This window comes from Eurytemora carolleeae, unplaced genomic scaffold, assembly GCF_000591075.1.
Source record: "Eurytemora carolleeae unplaced genomic scaffold, Eaff_2.0 scaffold64, whole genome shotgun sequence".
Taxonomy (NCBI): domain Eukaryota; kingdom Metazoa; phylum Arthropoda; class Copepoda; order Calanoida; family Temoridae; genus Eurytemora; species Eurytemora carolleeae.
This window is the reverse complement of record NW_019396205.1, coordinates 705258-724063: the sequence shown is the minus strand read 5'-3', so window position 1 is coordinate 724063 and position 18806 is coordinate 705258. Positions and strand designations below refer to the sequence as shown.

At 32.2% G+C, this 18806-nt stretch overlaps 1 protein-coding gene across 1 annotated transcript in view; it reads right to left on the bottom strand.

Moving 5' to 3' along the window:
* The window catches only part of LOC111698088 (cAMP-specific 3',5'-cyclic phosphodiesterase 4C), a gene marked incomplete in the record, with an annotated part of 35529 nt that extends 17088 nt beyond the window's left edge, over positions 1–18441 (bottom strand). Inside the window, 1 exon segment of the mRNA XM_023468325.1 lies at positions 18230–18441. Within this exon segment, the coding sequence (XP_023324093.1) occupies positions 18230–18381 (152 nt within the window).
* Between the last annotated feature and the right edge of the window lie 365 nt (positions 18442–18806).

The window sequence follows — 18806 nt, the reverse complement described above, 5'->3', positions numbered from 1 at the left end:
TGTTAAATCAAATAGTTTTAAATATCGAAGGTTGACGCCATCGGGTTGAAAAGATGTAGGGATTAGATAATTTGAGTTTGCCACAAAAACACCTTTACAAAGAACTCGATTAAAGACATTCTATACACGAAAGCTGAGTAGAGGTTCTCTAAACTATTTTTCAAATATTAAAAAGAAACGTTTTTTAGGGTTTTAAAGTATGTTTAAATTGTATCTTAGTGTTCTTTTGATTTAGGAATGCTATAAAGGATTCACAACGCTATCCATACGCATTTTTTCTCTGACGGAAATCCAAAATGCAAAACTTATGCAGATTGTAGTATAAAGGGTACCGGGAGTCGAAGATCCCTTAAAAAAGTTTCTCGAAGTTGGATGAGTATATTTCATGGATGACTGCTTCTAGAGAACTCAATTGATATCTTGCTTTTATTCACGTTTATTGCCTCGTTAACTCAGCCAGCAAGATACATTAAAGTTATTTACTAGAAATTTCAATATTTGAATCCACTGAAGGTTTAGTATTGTTGAAATAAGCCAAATAAAAGTGTAAAAAAACATTAAAAAAAGATTTGTTCAAATATTTATGCATAGCTAGTTGGTCATCGAAATAAAAATAATTTTTAATTAATTTANTATTTCCATTTACTGATAGCGCCGATTGAAGGATTCATAACTCTAATTGGATAATGAGATAGATAGAAATATAGACGTCGCCGCCAAATTATTTCTATAGTTCAGAATAGACAACAAACACATGACTGAATCCTGATTGGATCAGGCGCTAATGGATTCCGCATACAGGAGTGATTAACGAATGCTTAAAGTCATTAGAAAAATAAATGCATGATATCTTCTTGAATATTGCACATTGAGGAAACAATTAAATACGAAAAAGTCCAAAATATGAAGATTCAGTTTAGATTTCCTTACTTAATCTTTCAGAGTTTTAGAATTTAAGATTTTAAGGTCGTCATTTAAGTCTTTTTTTTTTAAGGGCAAACAAACCACTTTAGTATGAGTTATGACCACTTGGTTGTTCACTTTAGTGAGGCCACTTTAATGCACCTACTAAGGTGTCTCAACTAAAGTGTGTCCACATAAGTAAACCCTTTGCGCTTAAAAATTTTCAAGATGTGCACAAGGACGTTGCAGTGAACACTTTCACTTTTTTTGAGACAACTTTACAGAATTCGTATATTAGCACTAAATCTGTTCAGTTGAAATTCTTTTGAATTTAATTTTAGAATCGTGAATTATCAATGCTACCCAATTCACATTTCAGAGAAAAGTTTGTTTTTGTTTTTACTTTTTCATAAATACTTTATTTATTTTTTCATTTGGGAAAAATTTAAAAACTAGAAAGAGACTGTATTTTGTAGGAAAACGTCTTAATATTACAAAACAAAATATAAAATTTAGTATAAAATGCATTTAATAGTATAATACTGTGTTTTATTAATTTGTGTAAGAAAAGAAGTGTTTTAATATAGAATTTGAGAAATGAAGGTATCGAGTCTTGTAGAAAAAATCTACTAAAGGGTTTTAGGGCACACATCCAAACGTACAAGCAAAGTATAGAGAGTATATATATATAGATTCTGTAAAATCTCTCTGAAATTGACTTTTTTAATTGACCAGTGTTAATGTCCTTTGTAATTGACCTCTGTAATTGACCTCTGTAATTCATAAAATGTTAGAATTGTAAAGAAAGTATTGTTTAAATTTGTTTGTTGAGTGAGATTTTATTTTATTTTACGACAAGGTTTAGATCTTAGTACACAGGGACACAATCTAGTAGACACCATCTAGTAGACACAATCTAGTAGACACGATCTAGTAGACACAATCTAGTAGACACAATCTAGTAGACACAATCTAGTAGACACAATCTAGTAGACGCAATCTAGTAGACACCATCTAGTAGACACAATCTAGTAGACACAATCTAGTAGACACAATCTAGTAGACACAATCTAGTAGACACAATCTAGTAGACACAATCTAGTAGACACAATCTAGTAGACACAATCTAGTAGACACAATCTAGTAGACACAATCTAGTAGACACAATCTAGTAGACACAATCTTACACATGGAGTAACATTCGCCTTTTGCTTTCTTTTTTTTCTCATAATGAGAAACGAAAGAAAAGAAAGAAGAAAAAGGGAAAAAAGGAGAAAAAAGAAAAGCTCATGGTTCAAAACTAGCCATAGCTATCGTGTTTGCATTTATCTATTCTATGACTAAATCGTTTCTAATTCGTATTTAACCCAAGGTGTCCCTCTCGTTGGTTTATACTGTTCTAGCTTATATCTATCTATCATATTTTAGGAATTTAACCCAAAGTGTCCTTCTCGTTGGTTGATACTGTTCTAGCTTATATCAATCAATCTTATTTTAGGTATTTAACCCAAAGTTTTCTCAGTCGTTGGGTCATTTAATGACGTCACAAATTCCAATATATTCCCAGGTCTCTCCAGTATATTACAATATTACACATTAGACGTCAAAGATATTTATTACATCTTAAATTTTCCTGTTATATTTTTATCCAAAATGCTTAGGTGGAAAATTTAATAAAAAAAGGCTGCAGAAAATGTTATAACTTTGGTTTGGTTTCGGCCTTCATATTTATTTATCAGAGTCACACTTTTAGTCATAGCATTAGTTACATATATATGCCTATAAAGCCCAATTGTTTCAATCCAAAACACATGACACCAGGATAAAAAATGTTCCCTAAAAAAATTCGATTTTTGAAATTTTGAACTTTTGTTATACTGCTTAAAAAAGGAATTGAGTCTTTGGAACAAAATCAAATATTTAAACCTCAATATCTTTAGAACTCAATGTTGTAAACCTTTGATATTTCAAACTCAGATTACTTGATCTAACAGAATTCATAGTTTGAAATATCTAAGGTCTTCAACATTTGGTTCCAATGATATAGTGATTAGAAAATCAGAGTTTGTGGCAAAGACTCAATTCCTTTGTGGTCCAAATGGGATCGAAAATGATGACTACTTTTATTTACAGAAGATTACAATTATTCACGGAGCTTGACCATTTGCATTACACCAGAGTGATTGTATTAACCTACAGTGACTAATAAAGAGAAACCTGAATTGAAGGATAGAAAACATAATTTTCAAATAAAATTTTAAAATTCCACCAGTTTTTATTAAATTTTACTGGAGAAACGGTAGAACTCACAGGAATTCAGATATGCTGGTTTAGTAAGCTGTAAAATTTCACTTTCGAACCTTTCTTAACCAAAACATATCACTTTCTTTAATTACACTTTTTGCTGGGCTTGTTCAAAATAGCAACGTTTCTTTCGTTTTCTATGATGGATCTTTATTAAAAAATTATGTTTTGACGGAATTTATCCTGTTAAAACCTGGACATACTTATCTATACATAGTTTTGCGTGAACGGTGCCTGAAAGATTGTTTAAAATTATACTATAAAATGTGCAAAACTATGTTTATTATTCTCTAATTAAATATTTTTATGTACACAGTAATCTAGACAGCTATGTACACAGTAATCTAGACAGCTATGTACNGATAGATAGATAGATAGATAGATAGATAGATAGATAGATAGATAGATAGATAGATAGATAGATAGATAGATAGATAGATAGATAGATAGATAGATAGATAGATAGATAGATAGATAGATAGATAGATAGATAGATAGATAGATAGATAGATAGATAGATAGATAGATAGATAGATAGATAGATAGATAGATAGATAGATAGATAGATAGATAGATAGATAGATAGATAGATAGATAGATAGATAGATAGATAGATAGATAGATAGATAGATAGATAGATAGATAGATAGATAGATAGATAGATAGATAGATAGATAGATAGATAGATAGATAGATAGATTGTATTTTTGCGGCGTGAAAGACTACACATTTTGTATTATTTTGTGAGGTTTTAATAGTTATAAAGATTAACAGATATTAGATAGATAGATGAGATAGATAGATAGATAGATAGATAGATAGATAGATAGATAGATAGATAGATAGATAGATAGATAGATGAGATAGATAGATATGTTTTGAATACGTCAAAGATTATGCAAAATCATTTCTTGCTAACTATATTAGTTATCTTTCATTACAATCGACACACAAGAAAATTATACTTTCATTTATATATTAAGGAAGTGACTGACAATATGCAAAAAGGATCTCTAGAATTAGAAGCAAAAAATCATAGTTATAGCTTTATTTAGTATACAAGATGAATTCGTTTCAAGGAGTAGGGTTTAGTATTGTAGATCATGCAGAATTTGTCGAAAACTGTTTCTGAATTTGATTTCATTGTGGTGGAAAATATGAAACTTGTATGCGTAGTTTTTGTTATTCTGTTTGTTTTGAATCTTCATAACAGAAACAAGTATGAAGAACTGAAGATAGTCAACCCAGATAGGCGCGTACACCTAATGTAATCGCCCCCCGACCTTCATGGGGGTTGCGGGAAGACATGCCAAACACTAAGATCAAATTTGATAATTTTCAACTACTTTTTAAGGAGGAAAAAACACCACTTTGAAGATGACGGCAAGACACATTTTTTACCAATGTCACCTGATTTTAACCTTTGGCCATAAATCCCAGGGGGCAGGCCCTCCTGAGATGCCCAGGGGTAGGGCAAGAGTACTGCACCCCCCCCCCTTTGTGTACGCGCCTGTATTTTTTAAATGTGGGGAACTAACACCTATCTTCTAAATTACTCTATGAGATTTTGATCATCATCAACACCAAATATTAATTCTCAGATTTTGATAATTTTCATTTTATGGTAATTGCTAACACTTGCTTTACGTATTTTCGTGTTTAAATTTTTGCACATTCCTTATCTATGCAGTGGATGAATTGAACCCTGAACCCGAGAGAAGAAGAAAAAATCTCCATGTATATATATATATGTATACAAAGATTAACCGTGAGAGATAGTAATTGAACTCTACACTAATCTAAACTGTTTACAGTCCTAAACAAACATTAAAGGTTTTTCATTACCTAGGATTAGGTGAAAGAGAGTTAGGGGATCTGGATAGTTTCCAGATCTTTGATCTTCTAGTAGTCCGTCGGTCTATATGATAACAGCTGTCACTATTTCGTCGTCGGTTCGTCGGCCTAGGTTGAGTGATGGATTGTTGGGGTTTGACTCCGTACTTGGATCTACTCTCCTCGACGGACAAGGATTTGTATGTTGTCCAAGACGGTGTTAGAAGGTTCCGGGAGTTTAGTTGTTGGTAAGGTACGCTTGTGCTTGTACAAGGTTTCTGGATGAACGAGGAGAAGTTTCGTCGTAATCTTCGTTCTACAGGATAGGGTTCTAAACCAGGATCAGATTTGGTTGAGTTGAAAGAGAAGGATGAGTTCCGAAGGGGTGGAGCGGGTTCTCTCTGAAATTAATCTTCTTCATGTGAGGATACAACGCTTATGTGAAATTTACATTTAAATAATTAAGTTTGAACCTGAATTTGTATTTTAATGCCGGGACTTTCAAGAAGCATTGTAACCTTGGTTTCACAGCTTTCAACATCTTTCGTCTTCTGTTTATCAAAGCTCTGGTATTTGGTGAATACAAAGAATCTTTTTGGATTTGCATCTTCTGTTTTATAAGTACATTTATCAAAAACCTTAGTTAGTTCTTTCAAATATAGATTAGGAATATAAGTAGAAAGAGGTGATTAGATGAATAGGAAGGGGGAAATATTAGAATAGGAAGAGGAGAACATGAGAATGGGAAGGGGACAATATAAGAATATGAAGAGGAGAATATAAGAATAGAAAGAGTAGAATATAAGAATAGGAAGGCGTGAGTAGATTGATGGAAGGATGAGAAGATAAGAATAGGAAGTAGTGAGTAGATTGAAGGAAAGGGGAGAATATAAGAATAGGAAGTAGTGAGTAGATTGAAGGAAAAGAGGAGAATACAAGAATAGGAAGTATAGTGAGTAGATTGAAGGAAAGAGGAGAATATAAGAATAAGAAAAAGTGAGTAGGTTGAAGGAAAGAGTAGAATATAAGAATAGGAAGTAGTGAATAGATTGAAGGAAAGTGAAGAATATAAGAATAGGAAGTAGTGAGTAGATTGAAGGAAAGAGGAGAATATAAGAATAGGAAGTAGTGAGTAGATTGAAGGAAAGGGGAGAATATAAGAATAGAGCTAATGGACTGCGGCACACACAGTTCACCAAGATTCAAACATTAGCAGGAAGATTATTCTGAGAAAACTTCTGTCATACATGAGGGGAGGGTGCCAGAGAGGGGGGGGGTTAAGAGAGGGAGAAAAAAAGTAAGAAAGGGAAAGCAAAGAGGGGAAAGGACGGGGAAGATGAAAGGTGAAGTGAAGTAAGGGGGAGGTTAAGATTAAAGGTATAGAAATAATGGCAAAGCAGAGATAAAAAAGTAGAAAGATACTTCAGAAGGTAAAATAAATAGGAGAGAGAAAAAATGTAATCTTGTCTGTTTTTATTAAGACATGGTTTTCAACTTGTTAGTTTATGTATTCATATCTCGTGTATTGCGGTATAAAGAATTCATTTAATAAAACTCTGCAGTCAGGAGAACATTTTTGCATGATTGCAAAAACTTATTAAATTTGCAATTAATTATGAGGAAAGTAAAACAATATTTTAAATTGGGTTTAAATTACATTTTCCCTGTTTTTCTCCCATGATAATTATATCTTTTCATGAAAATGAAACTGTCTATGAAAATTTTCAAAAATTTAGAAATAAAAAAGGAAATGAAGATGGAAATTTTAGATAATGTTTAATCCAAGGTTTTGTAAATGTAACCTTTAGTTTTGTCTGAGGTTAGATGAAGAAGGGGTGGAGATACAACGGAGATGGTTTGGTTTTGGTTTGTGGAGAGATTAATAGGATTACAAGGATCTGATACTTTTAAAGAAGATAGTTGACATTCATCGAAACTATATATTGAATTTGAACCTGTACTCCTGGTAGGATAGGAAATCTGATTTGGTGGTTGGGTTGGCTGATTCAATAATCTCTCTTCACATTTTAAAGTTTGACAGGTTGGGTTCTGAACTCTGGGTAGAACTGACAGAATCCGGTTTAGGTCTTGATTTACACCAGAAGGGTCTGGATTTACACCAGAGGGACGAGAACATTCATCATCATGATCTTTCAGATTAGTGCCCTCGTCAAATTGATTTTTTAATTGATCTGAAGCTGGCTGAAATTGATCTGATTGATTGATAACATCTTTATAATTACACTGGACAGGATGGGATGATATTTGTTTATATTTGGATAATCTAATCTGAGAATCTTCAAAGGATGAATTGTTAAATGCTGAATGATGATTGATTGATTGATTCTGTTCCCAAGCTGAGGGATGATGCGGGAAAGAACCCAGGAATCTGCTAACTGCATTCGGACTGAAACATGCTCATTGCCAACCCTGAAAACTGTTGAAAAATTCCAATATTCTAAACGATAATCAAAGTTGGGTATTTTCTGAAAACTTACATGAGTTATTGCCTCCTTGTGTAGTCTTTTATGAATAAAAATACATATTTCTGATGTTCTAGCAGCTCTTAGAAAAAAAAACTGTTAAGAAAATTTTTTTTTGCTTCCACTCTATACTTACGAGTATGTAAATTGAAAGCGTATTAAACTTTATGTATTTACTTTCTTTCAAGAAAATAAATTGAAATTTTCAAGTTAATGAATTCAAAATTATGCAAATTGTTGAATTTTACAACAGTTTGCTCAATTTTAACTTATGCTTAAAGAAAAATTTACACAAAGCTTTGAATATGATCATAATATTTTCTCTTACAACTTTTTACTTTTTACTTTTATAAGTTTTGCCTTATAACCCCCACCCTCCCACACCCTCGGATAATTTGTCAATCGAAGAGCAATGTTTCCTAAGCGCATCACTCCGAACCAACTGGGACGGTCTTCTTTACTCAGCATCAATCAATTATTCAATAAAACCATTTAAACCTAGATTTTAAATCTTAAACATTTTCCACACCAAATCTACCATTTTCTATGAGTATAGATGTATCTAGATAGATATGCAAGATTATCTATCAATGATTTTATATTTTAATAATTGCATTAACTAGTAGATGATTAGTGCTAATTCCTTGGCTCTTGTCTCAGATCAAGATCTAGATCAAGATAAAAGGAGAAGGAGCAGGAGGAGCAGAAGGAGGAGCAGAAGAAGAAGGAGAGAAGGAGCATATGAGCAGGAGCGGGTGCAGGTGGAGGGACGGAGAAGAAACGGAAGGATAACAAGGGTAGAAACGGGAATTTGAAAGACCGGACAAATAAGAACGGAAAGGAGTGTTTTAGATTAAAAAAATAATATTAAAAGACTTATAGATAGAATAAATGAGAGAGTACTAGATATAAATCATTTTGATGTATGAAAGTTTGAAAGAAAGTAGGAAACCATACATATTGTCTGGTTTTCCTTTGTGCTAGATCAGGTCCTTAACTTCCCAACTTTTCCATAATACACTTAAATCAGCAAGAATAAAAAAGAAAAAAGGAAACATTGAGTGATGCTTTATCATACTTCAAATCTTCTCCTTCTTCCCTCGAACCAAACATAATGTTCTTATCAAAATCTTTATCATTTACTTATTAATTTCGACTCACTTTGCAGTTTTCAAGTTCTCTAAACTCCTCACGTCAGTCCCATCTCCCCTACATTTAACTCTACAAATTTACTCATTTACATATATATTTCAACATATCCTTGAACCTCATATCATTAAATTTTATTGTCCCACCGAGTCATTTCTTTTTCTAAAACATATCAATTCTAACCTTGTCTTTTATGTCTTTACTCAACATAATCAATTCTGTCTTTCTTATAAACTCAACTCCGCCTCCCTTCTCATATTAGCCTCTTTTCTCCACTCCGCCTTCCTATTCAACCCCGCCTTCCTATTCAACTCCGCCTTCCTATTCAACTCCGCCTTCCTATTCAACTCCGCCTTCCTATTCAACTCGGACTTCCTATTCAGCTCTGCCTTACACAACTCCACCTTTCCACTCACCACCCGCAGCGCTCTTAACTCCATCTTTAACTCCACCTCCCTACTCAACTCTGCCTCACAACCTAGCTCCCTCTCCTTACTCAACTCTGCCTCCCCACTAACCTCCCTGTCCCTTTTTAACTCCTGCCTCTGCCTTTCAACTTCACTCCAAATACCTACTCAACTCCTCTTTACAAACTATATACCCCTTTTGTATGATCCAGTATAAACTATTATACAAGCTATACCAGCTTACACTGCTATGAATATGCAGTTATCCAAGGGAGTGTTTACGAAAAATGAAAGGCTGAATACGAAGCAAATATGGATTAGATTGCTACTAATCTTCCTTTTATCTATTCTGTCTAGAAGGAATAAATGGTTGAGATTGAGAACGCTTATTGCAAGAGCGGAGAGTCCAGTTAATTTCAATAAATTGCATTTTATTATGCCAATCAAACCGTAAATTAATCGTTTAATTATCAAAATACATATATTTCGAATTTATTTCTAGTCATTCGAATGCAATTAACATTTCATAATATTTTTCATCTTAATATAGGACGCAAATTTAACTTTTGAAAATATTCATTCCAATATTAATCATATTTTGTGAAATCCGAAAATTTTCTGTAGACCTCTATGCTCTTTTAGCATTAAGCGTTTTTAACCATCAAAATTTGATAACTCAATACCCCTTTCATTTTTACAAACACTCCCTTTCTGAATTAACCGATACTACCCTTCTGTGTTCCAAATTGATTGACACCTATCAGGTAGTATCAGTAAATAGTCTGTTTACAAAGTGAATTCTCACCAGTTTAGACCAATTTATCAAAATTTAAAATTTTAGAGATAACTTCATGCAATTAAATAAAACGCTTGCAGATTTGAGATAAATGAAAATATTAAATCTTAAATACATTTTTTTTCGGGTTTTAAGGTCCATGAATCTTTGAGGTTTCAACTCCGTTATAAACGAATCAAATCCGAGGTTAAATGTTTGGTTTAGATAATGATAGGATATATCTAGGTATCCACAACTCAATCTTTCAATTTGATTTTGAAGTGTTTAGTTATGCTTTCAATAAAATGCCTAACCACAAAAAAAACGTTTAATTCTAATTAAATCCAAGCTTTTTACAGTGCATGTGCATGTGCATGTGCATGCGCACCATTGTACAAAATATTATTGTAAAAATAGTTTGACAGGGTCCATTACAACTACTCATAAATTCAAAGAGGATCATCAACGATTCACAATAATACGATTTAAACCTATATCTGATAATCGTAGTGTAGACCTTTCTGGGCTGAGAAAAATCTTTTTTATTTCATTATTACTGTAGAAATCCGCAAGTTGAGTTCAGTACAAAAAGACAAGCTCTGGAATTTATGAATTGTATGAAGTTGAACTACTTCTCTACTGGTTCAAATCGATTCCAGTGTCACAGAGGGATAGTTGAACTTGGCAGACGTAGTTCAATTATTTTTCTTTCTTATAATTAAGACCAACTGGGAATTATCAATTTTGTAATAGAAAATCGAGTATAGTATCATCAAGGTTGAAAGGGTAAATCGAGTATAGTATCATCAAGGTTGAAAGGGTAACTTTGTGAATCTTTAATAGAGCTCTTTTATCACTTAGAATAGCATTTACATTGTTTACTAAGATATAAAGGTCTGGTGAACACACAATCTTCATCCTGCTCTTTGTAATATTTATATAAAAATATATTCTTTAACTAACTTGGGAACCTCTAGCGTTTACCAGGATACTCAGTCTCATTGCTACTCCCGCCATTTACCCGCACTTGGTCTTAAATTACGATTTTAGATATTTTTCTCTATAAAAATCGACCCACTATCACTAAACAGAATCTCAAAACAAAACTAAGAACAATAACGTGGTTCTTCCGAATTTCACAAACAAATTTTAGGCAAATCGGTCCAGGGGTTCATGAGTTATGATTGCGGACATTCAAACAAACAAGCAGAAAGGAGGAAGGGGGGGGGTATTATACTCTGTTCTCTGAAGTTCTAGTATTCTGTGTTTTTATTTATGTAAATTTGTTAAGAACTAGAGTAGAGATAATAGCATTAAAACATGAATATTCCTTTTCTATCCACTAATCAGGGTTTCCTACGCTAAACATGATAAATATGTCACAAATATTTCAGATTTTTGTAAATCTTGTTTTCTGTCAAATAATGTTATTTAAAAAAAAATTCTTTCTTATATATATATATATTCGATGGAAAATGAAAAATTTTTGTTGTAAAATTAATATAAAAGAAGGAAATAAAAAATAATTGGTTTGCCTGTAGTTGATGTAAACAGGGATTAAATCATATCACCTCACCTCCAAAATTCTAATAGATAGATATGTTATAATAAATACAAACGTTTCAAAGAGTGGGTTAACCATCAAAATTTGATAACTCAATACCCCTTTCATTTTTACAAACACTCCCTTTCTGAATTAACCGATACTCCCCTTCTGTGTTCCAAATTGATTGACACCTATCAGGTAGTATCAGTAAATAGTCTGTTTACAAAGTGAATTCTCACCAAGTTTAGACCAATTTATCAAAATTTAAAATTTTAGAGATAACTTCATGCAATTAAATAAAACGCTACAAAGTGAAAACCCATTTGTTTAAATGACTTTGTAATTTCCTCAGATTAAAGGGAGAGTTCACAAAAAATAATCATTAGTATTAAATTCTGTAGAGAGAATTTGATTTTGATCGTCTTTGAAGTTTGTACAGACAGGTATTACAGTGCCAGATAGCTACGCTAAGGAGAAACAAGTACATAATAATTCATTTTGGAAACCGCTGAACAAAATATTTTTTTAATTAAAAAAAAACTACATAAAAGTTTTAGGGGAAACACTCTCTTTAACGGCTGAATATTAAATTACAATAAATATTGAGAAAATACGATGATAATGATTTTCAATAATGCAAAATAGCACAATGCATTGAATGCACCTCCTAAGCTTGGAGAATTAAGAATAACTAATATAATGATGAGTCAACTCTCTTATTTAATACAAATTATTGCTATTGGACATTTTCTCATTATTCTTGTTTTATTTTAACATCACTTTTAGGTCTTTTAGCTCATACGTTTTTGTCCAATATTTGGATTGTTGGCTTATTTTTTAATGGTTTGAAATAGTAATTCTTTGTACACATCAAGCGTACTCAAACTTTAAACGGTGTGAAAAGTTTTCGACTTTTCTTTTTATCTAGGAGCATTTCAAATCTCATTTTGAAAAAAAAACAGTCTTTATCTAAAGGGGCTTTCTAGAGTACCGTTGTGAATCGGACATTGTCATCTTTGCATTAAGGGTCATTTGAAATTACGCATACAGTTTCTTTGACTATAAATAGATAAAACTAGTTCCAAGTGTTTGTTTTATAGATAAATCTTGTCTTAGAAGTCCTAAAAGTTTCGATATCACATATATTTCAGAATAAAAAGTTTTGCAACTGCTTAGTATTCAAATTGTACATTTTGTACATGAACTATAAATAATTGTGAATTATTTTCTAATATTGTACAGGGAGAAGTACAGTGGTGTGCATAGAAATATATGGAATTTGTGACGATATTAGTTTTTGACTGTTGCCCTGAAAGTGCCAATTTTTAATAATTTGAAAAGGCGGTGGTACTGGTAGCTGTTTGGACTGTACACTTTTTGTAATTGTTATTTTCCTGAATAGTATCATCAAGGTTGAAAGGGTAAATCGAGTATAGTATCATCAAGGTTGAAAGGGTACCTTTGTGAATCTTTAATAGAGCTCTTTTATCACTTAGATGTTTTTGACTGTTGCCCTGAAAGTGCCAATTTTTAATAATTTGAAAAGGCGGTGGTACTAGTAGCTGTTTGGACTGTACACTTTTTGTAATTGTTATTTTCCTGAACTGTAGTCGTACTTTAAATGATACTTTTCATTTAGGGTATATATGGGTGTCAAATAAGTATTTTTAGATTTTTTGACTAAGGGCCAAAATCTCTTAAAATTTTTAATTTAAGAGATGCTAGATTTTATGATTAAGATGCATTTTTTAAAACATTTTCGAAAAAAATAAAATTTTGTGGATAAGGAAATAATCGAAGTTTTTAATTCCAAATAAATAATCGCTCAATATTCTCATTATTGATTTGACATGTGTACTCAGTTCACCATACACGTCGGTCAAGAAATAGAAAAGAGGAAGAAGCATTGAAACCAAAACAAACTGCTTACAAATGTACCGAAACTGGTATTAATGTCGTTGTAATAAAGACTTTCTTTTCTATATAAATCAAACATATAATTTTGATGAATAGTTTTTGAAAAAAAGCTCTCAACTTCCTCTTTATTGTGTACGAATACAGTCGCGGAAAGTAATTAATGGAACAAAATATCCATGTTCAGAGAATTACCATCTCTTTATCGCGAATTTTTCTATTTATTCTCTTTTTTACAACAAAAAATTTTCGACATTTTTTTGGGACAAACTTGTTTTACATTTCCAGGGGTCTTGAAAGTGTACATACAAAATTTGGGCCCGATCGGTTCAGTCGTTCTGACGTTTATTGGATATACAGACAAGCAAAGTATAAATAGATGGTATTTGATCGTCATGCAAATGAATCCAAGTAAACTCCGACTTTAATGAAAATTTATTAAATAAATTGAAATTTCAAATTTTGTATTATCTCCGTCAATATTGAAGATACAAAAATGGTAGACCTCATTTTGAAAATCTCAAGACCGGGCGTTCCGATATTAGATGTGTTAAATTGCAATTATTGTGTTCATGAAAAATATCATATGAATCGAAGACGATATATTATGTTTTTATTTATTGGAACACCCTATATCCATACAGTGTACACAGTACACTACATTCAACAATTCTGTCCTTGTCCCAGCAAGCTGTAACTTTCGATCACAATTTTCTTACAAAACTTATTGTCTCGGATTCATGTTTTAAATGAAAAAAATAAAAAGACAACTCTGCAACTTAAATATTGCTGCGTCATAGCACAAAAAATGAATTCAGAATAAAAAAACCGAACGCATCTATAGCCTTGGTTAGTCCAGGGTGACTGCAAGACAATAAACATTTTTTTATCACAAAAAATAAATCTTCAATGTGTCCTTACAGAGTTATTGTTAAAAAATATAAAAAAATTTGTTCCCTTCCGGCCCTTGGCAATATTTTTGTGGAGTTGTGAGACAATGCAACTTATTTTAACAAAATATAAAGTCAAATAAAACTGGAGTCAGATTTTTTGTTTTATAAATATCGGGATCAAGCATTGATCTCCGTCTTATGCAGATCTATATATAACCTGCTGAGATAACTTTAAGTAAGGGATCGAACATCGATCCTCAAATTTAAAATTGCCCACATTGGATATAGAGATCAAGTGTTCGCGAGATTAACAATATCCTCTCAAAAGTACCGATATCTGAACAGTTCTACTCGAGTTTAAATCTATAATGACTAAATTAACCCAACGAACCCATGGACTAATATAAATATATCATCTTTATCAATTAAACCCATTGACTAATATAAATATATCATCTTTATCAATTAAACCCATGGACTAATATAAATATATCATCTTTATCAATTAAACCCATGGACTAATATAAATATATCATCTATATCAATTAAACCCATGGACTAATATAAATATATCATCTTTATCAATTAAATCATTGAACTTGTTGCTGTAAAAGTAAAAGAAAATGTTTTCTTTTTAATTCTTTAAAACTATTATTTTTATTATTTTAACCTGCAGTATGTTACTCTCATTAAAAATATAAAAGAAATGCATTTTTTATCCAGCAGTATCTTTCCCTGTCAAAACAAATAGTTTTCCCCATCATTGAGTATTTTTTACCCATTATAAAGTGTACTTTTTAGTACTTTTTTATTATTTTAGTACTAGCTTCGGTACCCAGCTTTACCTGGAGTTTTCCTAACCAACTCAACTTAGAAGTTTTAAACCCCCATCAGGAATATTTCTTTCCATTTGGTAAATTTTTTATTAGAAAATTAGGAATTCAATATCAAAATTGTCTTAATGAATACCTAAACTCTTCGTCAATTTTTAAGTTACAAGAAAGGTATATTGAGACCACTTTATGAAAAGGTCGTCAGACGCACACTGTACAGTCTTATTGTTATACTTTCTTTGCTATGCATTAGATATAAGAAATCAAAGACGACTTTCAAGTCGTTACTTAATTCCCATGTTTATTGGGACACTCTGGGTTATACAATTATTTAGTTTTCTTCTAAACATGAGATTAAAGGAAAAGTTTCCAGATCCAACCGTGAAAACATCTTTTTCAGCTTCAGTCGATATGTTTTATATTTTATAACAAAGACATAAACCATGGGGGGGGGGGGGAGAGAGGAGGGGGCATTCAGTTAAAGCTCTATTCTTCTACTTATCGTCTTTTAGTATTTATCTTTCATCTATGCATATTCTTGGTTGAAATTTGCAGTAACAGTTCTACTGTTTAGAATAGAAACTTACATTTTAGCTATTTTTAAATATACTTTCCGAGCGGGCTATTCCAAATAACATTTTCTAAAGGGTTCTTGTTTTATTTGCTTCCGAATGGACATTTTTCCAAAATTCAAGAAGTAAAAATAGTCCAAATTTCGAAAGCTATAAAACATATGTGTTTGCACAATTAAGTAAAACATACTAGTACAGGGTGTCACAAAAAAAACAATCTTTAAAGTACTAGAGCTCTCATATTAGTTTGATTTTAACATTTTTGGACATTTTCGAAATTTATTTAAAATTTCCGATTCAAAACTCTAATTGGTGTCTATTGATAGGAAATATTACATAGATTTTTAAATTGTTCAAAAATGTGCCTAAAAGATAGTTTTTTGGGAATATGCTTTGATATTTGCTATATCTACTTTTTATTTCTTAACTCATGTTTATGCTATACCACTGTACTCACTACTTTTAAAATCAAGTTTTTCTAGAATGACATTTCTTAAAATGTACTTAAATAGTATATTTACAACTATTTTTGCCATTATTTTTAAATCTAATCTTTTTATATGCGTTTATGTAAATAACTCAAGATGAAAGAAATCCAAATCTTTACATTGTTTGACGTAATAATTCTTTGAAGTAAGAAAAAACATGCTCAATGTTTAAACACTCCAGAGGCCGACAATGAAGAGCCTTAGAGCCGGGAACTTTTAATTGAAAGGAAGAAATTAATCTCTTCAATTCTTTCAAGGAGAGTATACCTAATCTCTCATCGGTAAAATCTCCAAAGTTTTGACAAATGAAAGATCGATTTATCTTGAACGAGAAGAGATTAAGTTAAACTTGCTCCAACCATTTAAAAGTTTCCAGCTGAGAATAGATGAGCAGGAAAGTAAGGAGATGGGCGTAGAGTAGAAGGAAGGCTGGAGAATGAAGGAAAAGATTAATGAATAAGAATAGGACGGAATAGGAGAATACAGGAATATCTCTGGTTTGGTTTTCTATTACGGATCTGAAGAGATGTAACTTCTCCCAACCTGGTCGGAGAACTAACCCAGGTTCCGTCACAAACTTAGATTTTCCTCCTTCTCCTCCTCCTCTTACTCCTACTTCCTTAGCAGGTTTAAACACACACTTACTCACACCAGTACATAAGTAAATATATATGAATGCAATTTATTTAGTTAAACAGTAAAAGTAGAATTTAAACCTGTTGCAATCCACAGATCACGGTAGATTTGATCAATGGGCAAGATATCCAGCCTACAACTACTACATAGACACAGGATTCAGACTCTGAAACCATTCACTAACTGCCGTTGTTTATAAGTCATTATTTTATTGGATTTTATGGATTAAAGTCAGAGAAAAAGACGACCTCAAACCACACTTCTAACCGAAATAAGTCCCACACAAAATTTGGACACAATCGGTTCAGCCGTTTTGACGTTAATTGGGAACTTAAAGAAACATGCAATATAATTTTGGATTTTAGCTTTGGAGAAATTTATTTATTTATTTTTCCTCATAAAACCTTTCAAAATAGTTTTCATCTTAACTTCAAAAAACTTTTATGTCAAAAGACGGATTTCTAAAAAGAAGAGATTTAACTCCATTATACTGAGCTGTTTAGAGATATTCTTGAAAGCACATAAAGAGATATACAAAGATTATTCAGATATAAAATACTAGGTTTTTTGGGCACTTTACGCAACTTCAGTAGAAGTAAATAATTCCATTAACTGAGAGCGCCGATTTAAGGATTCATAACTCTGATTGCATAATGAGATAGATAGAACGATAGATGTAACCGCCTTACGATTTCAATTGGTTCAGAATAGACACCAAACACATGACTGAACCCTGATTGGATCAGGTGCTAATGAACTCGGCATACAGGAGTGAACCGTTGCTCATTTTTCTTTGTAAATCGTATTTCGCAGATTTTTCTGTTTAAAGTTTTAGATTTTGAAAATAATAAATTCAACAATTTTTCTGGCAACATTTTTCATCCTTAACCATCCATAAACATTCCCTGGGGTCAATGAAAATTGTGCACGATTGGTTCAAACGTTTGGACCTTCATTGGATACAAGTTAAAAAAAACAAGCAAAGTATATATGTATATAGATAATCTCCTTCAACCTGCTTACAATGGAAATCTTAGGTTTTGAAGAGGGATGGGTAAGCTAGCTGATAACGTCAAATGGAAACATTTTAATCCAGTTAGTTTAAATTCAATCTTGCTTTCAACTGGGGAATTATTTTTTCTATTAAAAAAAATGTCAGACGTAATTTATATGAGGACTGCACTGAGGGACTGTCATTATCAATTTACAATGGTTCAAATCACTTTAAATCTAGACTCGTAGAAAAGGTTAGAAAAACAGTTTTAACAAAGATTATTGTCCGAAAAAATAGTTTGACAAGTATTATTTATGTTGACTTTATCCTGTTTACAGAAGTTTACAGCGAATGCTTAAGTTCCTTTACTAGGGGTTTAGGTAGGCTGAAGGTTTTTTAATGAGTCTTCTTTTTTGCTAATGTCCACAAATATGTTTACAGTTATGTTCCAATCCGTTATATGAATCCCAACCCTATATAGAGAGGATATATAACCTACCCTAGATAATTCTTGCAATGGTTTGCTATATGCTTAGAGTACTGGAGATCTATAGATCCGGTACCTCTCACCACACGAACCCGTCCCTTCTCCGTGAGGTGATCACTGTGACACCTGGCCACTCTTTTCCTTTGATCTCCAGAACTTTTCATTTTCACACTTGACAGAACTCTAGGTTGTATGTGTAAACGGTTCGGAGTAAAGGTGTGTACTGGGACCCAACCTGAAGCCTATGTATAGTGTATATACTCACACTAGTCGCACTCAACATATATATTTTAATCCAGCTTCAACAACCACCATCACCAATACCTGCCATCTTCCAGACCTTAGCATACAACATCTTTCAAGATTCAGACAAGGTTTGGTTATTTTATCTCCAGGGGTATCTTATAGTTAGGCTTTCTACAATCTACATACCCACTCTACTCTAAAATTTGATACGCTGAGTGTAGGGATAGGTTTTTACTCCGGATACAGTTCTCTATAGGTTAGATTGCTCTGTCTAGAGACGGATTTAATCTTTACATGTTGACCATGAGTTTCCAAACTTAGTCATAAACTCATTTATTCAGGT